Here is a 15,302-nt window from a genome sequence, read left to right as displayed (position 1 = left end):
GAGTCAAATGCCACCAGCAGATGGTTGTTTTTCTTTTTTTGCTGGTTCGGGTTCTCTAGTTTCCGCATCAGAGTGTTGCTCCTTTAAGACTTCTTTTTAGCATATCTGGCATGTAAATACCTTGCAATGCCAGCTACAAAAGTGCCAAGCAAATGCCTGTTCTGACTTTCTGGTGACATTGTCAATAAGAAGAAGGCAGCATTATCTACTGTAAATGTAAACAAACTTGTTTGTCTCTTAGTGATTGGCTGAAAAAGAAGTAGGACTGAGTGGACTTGTAGGTGCTGAAGTTTTACATTGTTTTGTTTTTAAGTGCAGTTATGTAACAAAAAAATCCACATTTGTAAGTCGCATTTTCACGACAGAGATTGCACTTGTATGAGGTGAATTGAAAAATACTATTTCTTTTGTTTGTAATATATACAGTGCAAATTTTATAATAAAAATATACACTTTGATTTCAGTTACAACATAGAATACAATATATATGAAAATGTAGAAAATATTTAATACATTTCAATTGGTACTCTATTGTTTAACAGTGCAATTAAAACTGCGATTAATCGCGATTAATTTTTTTAATCACGATTAATTTTTCTGAGTTAATCGCGCGAGTTAACTGCAATTAATCGACAGCCCTAATAAATACATATCAGGCTATCCGGATAGTTCTGAGCAGCTGCATGGAAAGATCTTCATGTTGATTATATTTTTAAATTTAAAAAAAAAGAGTGTATCTGTGTTTTTTAATTCATACATTTCCCAGTGTTGCTGGAAACCCAAACACAGGAACCTTATTCTAGTGTGTAGCAGCTAGAAAGCTAGATTATTCTTCAATTTATTATTGTGCTTTATAAAACAATAGGCACTTACCTACCACTCCACATGCCTTTGACATACATTCCAAAATCAAATCAGCTGGAACTAAAAGCTAAACCCACCAACAGCTCCCACCAAAACTAGACCCACGACAGAGCTCCCACAAAACTCAGTGCCTCCGTACAAACCTCAGTCCCTTTCACACCCCAAAAGTCAAAAAAACTGTTATGCTTTACAGCTCTGTCTACTCTGTTTCAATTGTCTAAGATGAATGAAATGCTAAAAGTAAACAATACAAATTAGATATTTCCTCCCCCCCCCCCCCCTTTCATGTTCTCAAATTAGTTAGGCCATGTCTACACTAGCATTTATGTCGGCAAAACTTCTGGCGCTCAGAGGTGTGAAAAAACCACACCCCTGAGCGACATGCATTTTGCCAGCATAAGCGCTCGTGTGCACCACGCTATGTCAGCAGGAGACGCTCTCCCACTGACAGAGCTACCACTGCTCATTGCACTGGTTTTGTTATGTCAACAGGAGAGCTCTCTCCCGTCGACATAGCTCAGTACGCTAGCCTTGCTGCTGTAAGCTTGTAAGTGCAGACACGGCCTTAGTAAAACGGTAAGGGATTTATTTAATAACATGTTTGTTTTACTTGACAATGACCCGATAAACAACAAAACTTTGCACGCTTCTAGCACCTTCAATCTGAGATTCTCAAAGCCCTTTGCAAACTTTAATGAAGCAAGAGCAATGCCCACTTTGTAGCTACAGATAGGGAAACTAAGGCATAGAAAGGGGAAGTGACTCACTCACGGTCACACAAAGTTTACAGCAGGGCCGAGAATAGAACCCAAATAGCCTGACTCCCAAGCCTATGCTTGAGCCACATGCTCATCCTTCCCGTTTCCACAAATTACAGGAATGACAAATTACTAGTTCTACATTTAGTTGTGAGAGATGCATAAAAAACATGACTTAGACTTTAAAAATAGTTTCTTTCTTACAGAGCTAGCAGGAGACTAGATTGGTCCCTTCTAGTCCTATGTCCTACATTCCAATTAGAACTCAGGTAATCATCACTGGTGGCTCTGTAAGAAAACTGAACTATTTAGGTGAGGTCTCAGAAGGCTTTGCTATTACCCCCACCCGAAGTTTTGCGGGTATAACGGCATCTTTTGCCAGCACAGTTATTGTGTCAGCTGCCCAACACAGCTATACCAACAAAAGTTTGTGGTATACACCTGGCCTTAGAGGAGTGTTTTTACTTCAGCAATTGAGAGATGCTGTGGCGATAAGTGGGAAAAGACACCCAGGAGGAGAGAGGAGACGATACACAGTCCTTCCGCTGAACACCAGGGGATAGATTTCTCTACAGTGCAGGGATGAAGGCAAAGCAGCTTGTACCTTTCCTATTCAATGGCTTCTGGGGACAGCGCAGCTCCTGGTGGAGGGTTGTCCCTGCCGCAATGGCCCCTGTGGGGGATGACAAAGGCACAGACTTGCTGGATGGGCAGTTCATTCTCACCCCCAACATGCCGTTTATGTCCTCCATCTCTCCTCCACTGGCCTGGAACACACCCCGTGCTTTGGGATAGACTGTGCAGAGCTGGCTCTGTGCCTGGAGTGGGGGCTCCTATGCTGGGGATACTCCCCATGAGCCCCTGCACTTGTCCTGCAGTTGCTTTAAGACAGCTTAGTTACATAAAGGAGCCACAGGATGATGAACTGGGCCCTACAACCCTACCCATCAGCACAAAGGCGACCTGGCTCTCATCAGACTGATGGAGGTCCTATGCTTCTGGGGGCTCCGTGTCGCCTCAGCATTGTGGGCCTCAGTCCCAGTTCCTACTCAAATCAATCCCCTTGGCAGCAGAAACAAAGATTTGCTCACCAAGTTCTTGCTTGAGGCCAGACAATTGTTAGGCTGTACCTGTGTTTCATTTTCCACCAAGAAATGGTCCTGGCAATACTGAAATTCTTCTGTCAGAACCACACAAACGGTGTTGCCTGCTGTGGGCAGAGATACGTGTAGTAAGATGAGGCCCTGAAACATAAACCCTTGTATCAGAGGCCTGGTATGAGGCCTGAACAAAAGTAATGGTCAAGACTTTGCTAACATAAAGCAAAGTTAAGCTGCGAGCCAGAGGCAGGCCCTGCTCACGGAAGTAGGCAAGAAGAAGGCTGCTAATTGGACGTATACACATATCTAAAGGGTACCAAGCACTAATAGGATAAACATGGCACCAGAACAGTCCTGTATGAACACATTCCACAGAGAGACTGAGGAACAGGCTGACCCATCCTAAAAGACAGGGTCCAAAGGATAATACGATGGATAGACTTGTTTGTTCGAACCAACATGTACCAGGAGAGAGGCAGCACCCCAACAAGCAGCGGGGTTGTACCTCGATGCACCAGGAGTGAGGTGTAACTTGTTTGTACCTGTGTATAAGAATACATCCCTGAGTGGATGTCTTTGTCTGGCCTGGGGGGCAGTAGTAAATCCCACCACTGACTGAGCCGGTCCATTGTCAGGGAGCACATATGTACTAGCAGAACTGTAGACATCTGATCCAGGGACCTAGAGACTGTGTTTCATTTGGCAATAAACCTGGCCGGGTGCCTTCGTACCTTATCGGAGTCTGTGGTCATTGGGGGTGCTCTGTGCAGCACACAGAGGAAACACACGCATGCAGCCAACTGTTACCAACATTGAACAGAGCAGAGCACCACACTGGTGACGTCTGACAACAATACTCACATCCGTTTGCTGGAGATCAGGTATCCACCCTGCCCAATTCACTTTCCCTGCATTGCCTCAGACAAATCTAAAAAAAAAATGGTAAGGTTCAAGTGAATGTGAAAGGGCTTGGCTGTCAAAGGTGCTGACAAAATCCAGGCACTTCCTGGTACTCATTGGGAAGGAAGGTGTGTGGGGGAAGGGATGGGGAAAGGCAGGTCACAGAAGCTCCCACATCCATTGGACAAAAATATGTTTGTCTTCTGTGAAGCTAAAAATGAACGGAATGCAGACACAGCACCCACATGGCTGCGTGCAAGCAAGTACTTGGTAATTAAAAGATTTGGTAGGGGATTAGCTTGTGAGAAGCATGCAGGGTATAAAAATAAACTTCATCTTCCCCTTTGTCCTTTTCCAGTCTCTTCCCTCCTCCACAACCTGAGCAGATGCCTGTGATGCCGATTCTTATGATATTGGATGTTTCACTTAGAGCCTGGGCTTTGGAGACAAGTGATTACATGAAGATCTCAGCTTTCATCAAAAACATATACTTCTGGCCCTCAGGGTTGTGAAGAAAAGCAGAAAGATGTGATGGAACTGCACTCAGAAGACTCGAATATCAGAAAGGAAATAAAAGAACTTCATTTTAAAAGAAAAAACAAAACAAAAAAACCCTCAGTTTTTAAGACACTCATTATTTTGGGAGGGGCTGACTCATGATATTTGAATGTTTGAGGTTGGTTAGCAACACAGGATACTGTCCACAGCAAAGCATAAATGCACAGCTGTCACTGCACTAGTCACCCAAATGCGGCTCCAATTTTGACAGTTCACTGCTGCAAGCCTCAGACTTGTAATATGTAGACTCACTGGCAAGAACAGAAGGACACCACCACACTCATCCTCACCAAAGTCCCAGGTCTCCAGGCTGCAGCGTGCATACAGAAAACTAATGCTGAAACAGGATCACATCACATCCATCTTTTCACAATTCCACTGGGTTCCCTCATCTGATACAAGAGTCTTCCCTCACATCAAGGAGGGTCTTGCCATTACAACAAAGAGTTAGAAGCCAGGATATTTCAGTTCTGCCACTGACTTTCTATGTGCCTGTGAACAAGCCACTTGGCTGCTTTGTCGGTCAATTTTCCCTTGTGTAAAATGGGAATATAATACTGGCCAACTGCACAAGAGTATTGACTGGTTTCATTCATTAATGGGGTGACATTCATGCTTGTGCAGAGGGCCAGCAGAAGACTCTACTGCACCACTTAAGCCCTATTTTGAGGACATAGGGGTTTGTGCTGGCCCCCTCACCACAATTAATTTCATCCCAATATTTGTAGAGTATAGTGTAGACCCTATGAGTGCAAAGCAGTATTATTATTCAGGTCTTCTCATATTGTTTGAGAGAGGAGACACTGTCAGTCCAGTAGAAATTGATGCCCTTGCTTCATGTGTCAGAATTTTCTGAGTTTCTTCCTTTCCCTCCCACACTGCAATACTAAATCACAATGTACCTCAGATTTTTCTTGGGGATAGTATGGGGAATTCAATCTCTGTGTCCATTCAGCTCTGCTTCCATGATAATACTCTCCCCCACAGATACTCCCACCCTCATCTCGAAGGTGTGTGTATTAATGGTACTAAGTACAAAACCCATGATATCGGACTCCAGAATGAGGTGTATGTTCCATCTCATTTTGTACCACTCGCATACTTCATGGAGAGCAGGGAAAAGAGAAATAAAGAATCTGTAAGATAAGGGAAGGGAAAATAACTGTGAGCTTCTGCGTTGTTTAATGGGTCTTGTGAACCTCATCACCTTTTCACACCTGCCTCTTCAGCCCTGTTCATACCACCTGTCTGTTCTAACAGTACAAGTGGGAGATTGTACTGCTAATTACTCTGTTTCCCAGCTGTGAAGAAAAAACACCTCTGCACTCAGCTGGTTCTTCTGCAATCGCCCTCTTGAAATATTTCTAGTTTGCTAACAGCAAATGAAGGTTTGGCAGAGAACATTAAACCATACCAACCACAAACTCCCACAGCTGCAGCCACCGCCTCTAAACTGCAGATGCCACCTGCTTTAGAGGACCAGAAAATGCAAAAGAAAACACCAGAGACTACATATCTTGAACTTCTAGGAACAGGGTACCTCGCATTTTTCTTCTTCTGAATTTCACTTCCATTCCAAAATCACAGCCCTCACCCCATGTCAGCATGTAGGCCCTGATTCAGCAGAGCACTTAAGCCTATGTGTAATGTTAAGCAGACAACCAACCCCACTGACTTTAAAGGGATTACTCATGTGCTTAAAATTACATATATGCTTAAGTGCTTTGTTGGACTGGGGTCATCCTTGGGAGACAGCAGGGCTTAGATAGGCTTTAACTTCAATGCGCTTCGGCTCAGACCCTTAACAGAGAACGAATTTAAAAGAATAATTCCTCAGGCTACAGTAAAGAATAATAAACCCACATAAAAAAATTGCTACCCAAATTAAAGTTGCTGAAGTAATTAATATAACTCTTACGCAGAATACACAGATACAGCATTAACCTTAGATTTGAAAAGACAGGACATAATTAGTAAGGGGCAATTTACAAAAATATTCTATTACCAGTGCAGTCCATTCATTTGGTTTAATGCTAATAATACTGACACGTGAAAATTTACCTTACTCATTCCAACAACAACTGTAATGCTACAGTGTCATTAACTTAATTTATCAACTGTAAGGGTAGTAGAATATTTGTGTAAATCACCTTAACTACTCATTTCCTGTCTTTTGAACGCTTAGGTTTTTTTAATGGTATGCTCTAGGTATGCATTGTAATATAAGGCCTATGTCAGTTACATCAGTTATCATAGGCGCTGACTTCCCCTGTCTTACATGGGTGCTTGACCGCCCGCGCCTCTTCCCACCCCTTCCCCGCCCCCATTCCAATCCCTTCCCCAAAGTCCCCACCCCCTCCCTGCCCCTATTCCAATCCCTTCCCCAAATCCTTGCCCCGGCCCTGCCTCTTCCCCGCCTCCTCCCCTGAGCGCTTCCTGCTTCTCCCCCGCCCCGACCGTGCAAACAGCTGTTTGGCGGCGGCCTGGCAGGAAGCACTGGGAGGTAGGCAGAGGAGCAGGGATGCAGCGCGCTCGGGGGAGAGGGGCAGGAGGAGGTGGGGGCGGAAGGGGAGCTTGGCTGCCGGTGAGTGCAGAGTTGGCACCTATGTGAGTCATAACTCTAAAGTAACAAAGATTAAGCTTTAAGATTAAAAGATTAAACTCGATAAGTTTATGGAGGAGATAGTATGATGGAATAACATGGTTTTGGTAATTAATTGATCTTTAACTATTCATGGTAAATAGGCCCAATGGCCTGTGATGGGATGTTAGATGGGGTGGGATCTGAGTTACTACAGAAAATTCTTTCCTGGGTATCTGGCTGGTGAATCTTGCCCATATGCTCAGGGTTCAGCTGATCGCCATATTTGGGGTCGGGAAGGAATTTTCCTTCAGGGCAGATTGGAAGAGGCCCTGGAGGTTTTTCGCCTTCCTCTGTAGTATGGGGCACAGGTCACTTGCTGGAGGATTCTCTGCACCTTGAAGTCTTTAAACCACGATTTGAGGACTTCAATAGCTCAGTCATAGGTGAGAAGTTTTTCGCAGGAGTGGGTGGGTGAGATTCTGTGGCCTGCGTTGTGCAGGAGGTCGGACTAGATGATCATAATGGTCCCTTCTGACCTTACTATCTATGAATCTATTTGTGTGGGAATTTTCTAATTTAAAAAAAAAATAAATGTGAGGAACCCTGTCATTAACATTGGGTTGGCATAAATATCTTCATGCATGGAGGTGTGGTCAGTATTGTCACCCACAAGTATTCAGTCCTGAGTTGGGTCGCCCAAAATCATGACATCGGCTTAACAAATGAAGGTTACTCATCTGTAACGGAGATGAACCCTGCACCGTCAGACCCCTGGGAAGGGCCAGAGGTGCAGCTCTGACAGTAGAACATTTCATGGCAGTGCCCACTGAAGTGCTCTCGCACCCCCTTCTGTCCCTCCCTTCACTGGTCCTCGGCATTCGGAGAGTGTGGCTATACATGAGGTTTCCATCTGCCTCACTTCCTTCCCCCGCCTCCTCAGCTATGAGGATGTAATTAGCATTCCAAGGATTCCAAGGGAAGGGGGGTGGGAAGTGTGACTGTTCAGAGTCCATAATTACAGGTGAATAACCTTTACTTCTTCCAGAGGCCTCTGCACATTCCTGCCCATGAGATAGTTGACATACGTCACATTACTGCTTATCAAACCAAGGCCCTGTCTGCACTGGCAAGTTTCCGCGCCGTAAAGCAGCTTTGAACGCTGTAAAAAAGCCACCCCGATGAGAGGCGTAGAGCTTTCTGTGCCGGGTCTACAGCACCGCAGTGCCAGTGTAGACACCCTGGTTGATTCCAGCGCTGTGATTGGCCTCCAGGAGGTGTCCCACAATGCCTGTTCTCACCTCTCTGGTCATCGGTTTGAACTCCACTGCCCTGCCCTCAGGTGACCAGCCGTGAGCCCCACCCTTTAAATTCCTTGGGAATTTTGAAAGTCCCCTTTCTGTTTGCTCGGTGACGCGTGCAGTGGTCTCAGTGCATCTTTCCAGGTGGCCAGGCCTGCTCCACGCACCAGGCGATCCCCCGCTTGGAGCAATGCCGAGCTGCTGGACCTCATCAGCATTTGGGGAGAGGAGGCTGTCCAGTCCCAGCTGCGCTCCCGCCATAGGAATTATACCTACAGAGAGATTTCACGATGCATGATAGAAAGGGGCCATCACCAGGACACGCTGCAGTGCAGGATCAAAGTGAAGGAGCTGCGGAGCGTCTGCCACAAGGCGCGGGAGGCAAACCGCCTCTCCAGTGCTGCGCTCACAAGCTGCCGGTTCTACAAAGAGCTGGACGCGATACTCGGCGGCGACCCCACCTCCACTGCAAAGGCCACTGTGGATACTTCGTTGGCTCCTGTGCCAGTCGAGAGTGGACCGAGCCAGGAGGAGGAAATCTTGGACGAGGCTGTGGAGGGGGAGGGGGACCCAGAGGCAGAGGACAACTCGGAGGTCAGAGAGGCATGCAGCCAGGAGCTCTTCTCTACCCCAGAGGAGGTTAGCTTGGAGCTTGGCGACGTGCAGACAGGAGAGGAAGCCCCTGGTAAGTGGATCTGATTTTGGGAATTGCTGAAGCAAGTTGTTGGGGGCAGGAGGGTTGCAGAAAGCAGGCTTGCGTCTGTATGATGTGCGCACTACCACATGCCTCGTCTGAGCAGCGGAACAGGGTGTTGATTGACTCCCTCACTTCACGGGAATCTGCCTCAGAGATTTCCACGAAACTCTCATGGAGATACTGGGCAATCCGCTGCCACAGGTTCTTCGGCAGAGCTGCTTTGTTTCTTGCCCCATTAAGGGCCACTTTCCCACGCTACTCTGCCATCCCTGGGGGGACACCACTGCTACACACAGGTGAGCCGCATAAGGGCCAGGGCAGAAGCTGCAGGCTTGGAGAAGACCCTCCCTGGATTCCCTGCTCCCCCTCAGCAGCGAGAGATCTTCCATAATGAACACAGCCCGTGGAAAGTGTGCAGACAGTAATGATTATTAACCTTCCTCTAGAGCCACGTGCCCAGAGTATAGTACGGCCCTGGAACACTGATTTCCCGTGCCTCTGCGGTTACTCACCACGTTGGGGGTCTTGTGGCTCCTTTGTGCTTGCCTGGGATCAGCCAGTTAGTGACAGGTGTGTGAATAGTGGCTGTTTTTTAAATCACTGAATCAGTGGTCTGTGCCTTGTAAACAATACTGCTTCTGTAAAACGTTGCATTTTGGCTTCACAGATGTGACCTTGGGAGCCCAGCCTCCCTCTTTGTTATTGCCGTCTGAACGGCCACACACAATTATAAAACGGCCACGAAGAACTAAGGAGGACTTTCTGTGTGATGTCATGGTGCACTCCACAGCCGAAAAACAGGAATTGAAGGAGTGGCAGGGCAGCGAGAAGAAGGACCGAAAGGAGAATGCGGTGCGCCAGAATGAAGCCACGGAACGGCTCTTAAAGGTTATGGAGCGCCAAGCAGACACGCTCCAGGGACTACGAGCACTGCAAACCGAACAGCTCCATGCCCACCGTCCCCTGCAGCCACTGTCACAAAGCTCTTTCCCGTGTGGCCCCCAGACCCCGCCAACACACTCTTATCAACCTCCTGGCTCCAGTCCATACCCGCTGCATTCCACTCCCGCCCCGTCGCAGTCCAACCCTGTAGACTCCCAGTACCCACTGCACTCAACACCCGTCCCTCTGCAGCTTAGCCCTGCTGAAGTACAGTACTCGCTGCACTGTACTCCAAAGGAGAAGGCTGGATATGATCCCTGGACATACACAAATCTTTAACCATCCTGGGACCCCACCTCCTCCTGGGACCTTTCCTTCCCCCATCCCCCACAGTGCTGATGTGTTTTTTTGTTTGTCTCTCTCCTCCAGTTGTTGTTTTTTAATTAAAGAATTGTTTTGGTTTGAAAGCCATCTTTATTCCATTCACTGAAAGCAAACAGAGGCCTGCAAAGCAATAGGCAATTTTCTTAAACCTTCATAGTGCATCATCTGCACCAATCACAGTCTCCTCCTAGCATTACAAGCGCTGCATTCCCGAGCATAGCAACATATATTAGTGGCTTTCAGCTTCACATTGCTGCCTCAAGGCATCCCTGAACCTTCCATAAATCTCTTTATTCTGTCATGAGTAAGTACAGGATGTTGTCAGTAGATATGGCTGCTAAATGAACTTTCAGAGGTGATTAGAAGTGACCGGAAAGTTTCAAGTGAAGCAAGTATAGACTGGATTGAAGCTGAAGTTGAGACTATGTTGTTAATGGATGCCCAAACTCAAAATCTTTTCCACTTGAGGTCATAGCACTTGCAAGTCAATTGTGTCCTGGAATTTATCAAGACATATTCCAGCAAACAGGACCTGAGAGCTCAGCAACCTGCCCTCAGTTCTAGTATCTTGATTGTAGCTTCTTCTCCAAATAGTTCCAATGATGGTGAATAGTTAAATTGCTGAAATGGGCTCCCCATTCCAAGTTGGAAGAACCAGAGGTGCTAGTTGCTGAGGGCGGAGCCGAGGGTATCCCTTTCAGAGCGTTACGTGCTGTGTTTGCCCTGAGAGGTACAGGAGCACATCTCTTGGAAGAGTCAATTTTGAGAAGATGTTGTCTGAACTTGGGAGATAATGTTTTGCTAACTAATGCTGCAGAGCTTAAACTAAACATACCATACCGTTTTGAACGCCTTTCCCAGGAAACCGGAGAAGGACAAAAGCGGCCTCTGACGCGCTAGATTTTTCACAGCTAGGAGAAGTCCATTTGCTGCTACTGGTTTCAGAGAAGGAAGGGGAGAGGCAGGGAGTCAGAGTGACCACTGAGCTGAGCTTTCTGAGCACAGGCTGGCAAGCAAGGAGCAGGGCTCTCAGAAGCAAGAGGAGTTGGGAGCGCACAGGTCTCTGGTGCTCCTTAGAGAGTGATAGAGACACAGCAGAAAAGCCCTAGAAAAAAGCCAGGGGAGGTGGAGGAGAATTAATTAACTGATTAGGAGAGAGCATTGGCCTGCTAAACCCAGGGTTGTGAGTTCAATCCTTGAGGGGGCCCTTTAGGGATCAGGGGATTGGCCCTGCTTTGAGCAGGGGGTTGGACTAGATGACCTCCTGAGGTCCCTTCCAACCCTGAGATTCTGTGATTCTAAGTGTTAATTGATTTGCGGGGAACAGAAGGATTCATTGACTGGGTGGGGGAAAGTACCGATTAACGTAGGAAAACTAGGTGAATAGTAGAAAAATTTATTCATGAGCACATTGGCTGAATCAGATCCAGCGCTTGATCAGATCCAGCCATGTTTATTTCCTTTTTTGTTGTTGGTCTCTTTACTATGAACTTTTAGGTGGCTGGGTTTTGTTTACAGAAGTGTTTGGGGAAGCGCTTTTATGAGTGTGATGATGGTGAACAGAGCAAGGTGGCCAAATGCTGAGGCAAGGAGTATCAGCAATTGCCCTATGGGATAAAAGTTCTATATATGGCACATGGCCATTTACGTGGTGTGTGGTCAAACACACACAACACGTCCAGCAAGAAAAAGTAATCAAAAATGGACCTCCAAAGAGATTAGTTTAGGCTTCAGTGCTAAGATAATTTTCCTTACAAACAAGAGAAAAGGCAAGAGCTTTTAATGCATATATGATTCTAAATGAGAAAGGAAAACAGGCCTACTCATGCTACTAACCACAATTCTTCCAAAAACAGGTTGGTACCTGCATGGTACCTGGGCTCTGTCTCCAGCTGGCTACATTGTTAAAAGGTGTTTGTAGAGATATCAGTTTGCATGATATCACAGAGAACCAACAAGCAAAATAACACTTTATCACAGGACTCACTGGAATCAGTGCTTTCCAAACATGGCCACAAGGTACCAAGTGCACTATCTTCAGCTGGAAGTTAATAATTAAAAACATGTGGACAACTGTCAAGCAATTTCTATGCTAAATTACATTAACCTATTCACAGAATGCCCTGTACACTAAGTCATACACATGCCACCGATAACACTGCGAACAGTCCGCGAGTACCATAATGATAATCACATAGAGCCGTGTTCTGAAATCTTTACCCAGTTTTTACTCAGACACACTTTCACTGTACTGCATGAGAGCTTGCCTGAGTAAGGACTGAGGAAAACGTGGGAAATGATTTCAAGAGCTGTCCCCCAGTGAGCATGGCTAAGGTAAGTACTGGTGTTGTTTAAGGGACAAACCGAACTCCCTGGAACCAGTTCCATCAGATACGAATTCCTGACTGCAATATACACTGCAGTGAATTGAAGATTGCACAGTGACCCCAGCTAATTCCATGTCAAGAAAGCCTCAAATTTACATTTGTCCACCCGGAAGTAAAGCAGTCACACAAGAAAGTTTGGAGTGGAAGAGGAAAAAGGAGTACTTGACGGGTATGCTGTGGTTCGTAAATGTCCATTTATCTCCGGATTCAAATGTAATTTAATGAATACATTAGTCTGGTAAGTTTCAGTGTTCTCTTTAGTAGATCGTTTTTCATATCACAAAATCATCACAGCTGTGGCTGTCTACTCAGGACAATCCCTTAACTTCATTAGCTGGATTGTCGGGGGTCAGAATTGATATGCATTGGCAAAACTGTCTGAGAGAAGCTTGTCCAATGTTGTGAGACTCACTTTCACGAAGCATAAATGCTCAGCGACCTCTCAAATATGGAGAAATAAGTTAGCTGTTAAGTCAGGCAAGTTCATTCATATTTTACTTGCCCAATGGAGTGCAATGGACTAAGTGAAGCTACAGCAATCGAAACATATCTGTGAGTGGTGCCTTTTGGATTAGACATGCATCCTGCCCCAAGCAAATATTTAACCTACATCTGTAAAACCTCTGGGCAGAGAACTACAAAATCCTGGCTAAAATTTAACTCCCTCCTTTCCCCTCCATACAAGCAACCTGATGCGAAAATAAACAAATAAATAAATAAATCACTAATCCAGAAATGCAGATAGGAGCAGAACTAACATCTCCTATGAACCTAGACTCTCCTTGTTGAACCCCCCCCCCCCCCAGCAGAAAGCTCAACTGTAATGAGACTGTGTCTCTAGAGACCATTTCATTACAGCCTAGTTCATTATTACAGTTCTACTGCGGCACAGGGACCTTAACCTGTGAGAAGGTTTCTGGGAGCAGCCAAGATACGATTTGCCAAATCCTATATAAATTGATTAATAAAATCATAATAAATACGCCGCTTTTCCACAGTATCTTTTAGCCAAGGATATCAAAGCTCGTTACAAAGATTAAGCTTCTTTTGGGGCATTTGTACATTTTAAAATGCACAAACTGATGGCCAACTTGCATTCAACACGGCTCAAGACTTGGAGGGGAGTGTTATAAAAGCAACCTAACCACTGTTGCATACCCGTATCCAGATGGCCAATAGATCAAAGTCCGGTGCAGTCCACAGCATTAATCAGCATAGCTTTAGGACTCCGGTAGTTTATGATGGCTGCTCATGGCCCCAAGGGAGCGTTCCAGCAGATGGGGATCACTGGAACGTAGAGATGCTTGGATCAGACCCCTTTTCCATGCCCATGCCCCTGCACCAACAACCAGTATCAAGGGTAGCATGGAGCTGCTATTACTGCAGCTCTACGCCACTTGAGGATTCTCCTAGACATGAGGAACCTTCAACGGGCCAGTTAAGTTAGTTGGCTTTCGGGCCGCTTTGTACCACCAGAGAGACAATGCAGCCATAACGTAACAGAGGATCTGGCTCAGAGACTGTTCACTGGGGGGAGGGATAGCTCAGTGGTTTGAGCATTGGCCTGCTAAACCCAGGGTTGTGAGTTCAATTCTTGAGGGGGCCATTTAGGGATTTGGGGCAAAAAGTGGGGATTGGTCCTGCTTTGAGCCGGGAGTTGGACTAGATGACCTCCTGAGGTCCCTTCCAACCCTGAGATTCTATGATTTGTAATGTACCATGTAGGAGACTAGACCATCACAACCCCAATACAATCAGTGGTGAAAGCCTCAGTTTCCTACCATGAATCTGTCACTGTTATGCACAAAAACCACTAAGCTCCCAAAACAGTCTTAGAAAAAGCAAGCCTCTGGACTTTAATTTCTGTAGGTGATGCATTAGCCCATCCTGGGCCAATGGAGTTGCATAGGTGCCCATACTGAATTCCCCCTCTATCCCATCGAGGCAATTGACACACAAAGAACCCCCAAACAAAACAAAATAACCACATACCATGGATAGTATTTAACAAACTTTTTCATTTTTGTTTAGTATGAAACAGACTTATGGCCAAGGAGAGGGGAGAGTCACAGCCACACTCCACCTATAGAATATCACAGAATATTATCAGGGTTGGAGGGACCTCAGGAGGTCATCTAGTCCAACCCCCTGCTCAAAGCAGGACCAGTCCCCAATTTTTGCCCCAGATCCCTAAATGGCCCCCTCAAGGATTGAGCTCACAACCCTGGGTTTAGCAGGCCAATGCTCAAACCACTGAGCTATCCCTCCCCCATGTCATTTTTACAGTGGTGTTTGAAACAACATTTGTTATACAGAATCTAACCCCACAGATAGACAAGAACCGTAGCACAAAGCTGTTTTCATGCAAAAGCTGTCCCACTCAGACCATTGTCTCTGCTTCTGTTAAGTGACCTACCTTTTACTTTTGTCATATTTTTCAAACTCCCTTTTCAAACAGGATCTCTTGAATATTACCAGTGATTAGTCTTAATGCTGCACATTTGTGACCTATACAATGTCCATTTCCTCTCACCCCTGCTAAATAAAGTGTCAGGCATTCCTGTACAGCATAATGCCAGCTTCATGCTGTTTCTGATGGCTGCCTGGGAACGACGAAACCAGATATTGCCCCAAGGAAGAATACACAGTTCATCCAATAGGTCATTAATGTTTCATGGAATTAACCAGTGAGGGATTCTGCTTATAAAGCACTCCTAGAAAAAAGGTTAACAATGAGAGCAAGCAATATCGGGCAAGTGTAAACCTGTCCCATAATACCATGGTGATATATTCTAATTCTGACTTGAAAGGACCCTGCCCTCTGAGGGGGCAGTTTGATCACCAGGTTAATTCAATTCACGACATTTTCACCAATAGACACCAGCCTGAG

General features: G+C 45.8%; 2 protein-coding genes across 6 annotated transcripts in view; one reads left to right on the top strand and one right to left on the bottom strand.

Annotated features, from left to right (window-relative positions):
* The window catches only part of KIFC3 (kinesin family member C3), a 73,700-nt gene that overhangs the window by 49,103 nt on the left and 9,295 nt on the right, over positions 1-15,302 (bottom strand). Inside the window, exon 1 of one of the 5 annotated variants that reach the window (XM_073307393.2) lies at positions 14,829-14,992. The exons of the other annotated variants lie outside the window; for them this stretch is intronic. The gene's annotated coding sequence lies outside the window, so the exon portion shown is untranslated. Of the gene's footprint in view, positions 1-14,828; positions 14,993-15,302 lie in introns of those variants that run through there. 5 annotated transcript variants of the gene reach the window in all.
* On the top strand, positions 7,893-10,063 carry LOC140896516 (uncharacterized). Its single transcript, XM_073308440.1, has 2 exons — positions 7,893-8,747; positions 9,427-10,063. Exons 1-2 carry the CDS (start codon positions 8,357-8,359, stop codon positions 9,978-9,980), a joined length of 945 nt encoding a protein of 314 aa, XP_073164541.1. The 5' UTR covers positions 7,893-8,356; the 3' UTR covers positions 9,981-10,063.

The sequence above is a fragment of the Lepidochelys kempii genome, chromosome 12, assembly GCF_965140285.1.
Source record: "Lepidochelys kempii isolate rLepKem1 chromosome 12, rLepKem1.hap1, whole genome shotgun sequence".
Classification (NCBI taxonomy): Eukaryota; Metazoa; Chordata; order Testudines; family Cheloniidae; genus Lepidochelys; species Lepidochelys kempii.
Note: the sequence above shows the minus strand (reverse complement) of the source record. Positions and strands in the feature narration are given on the sequence as shown.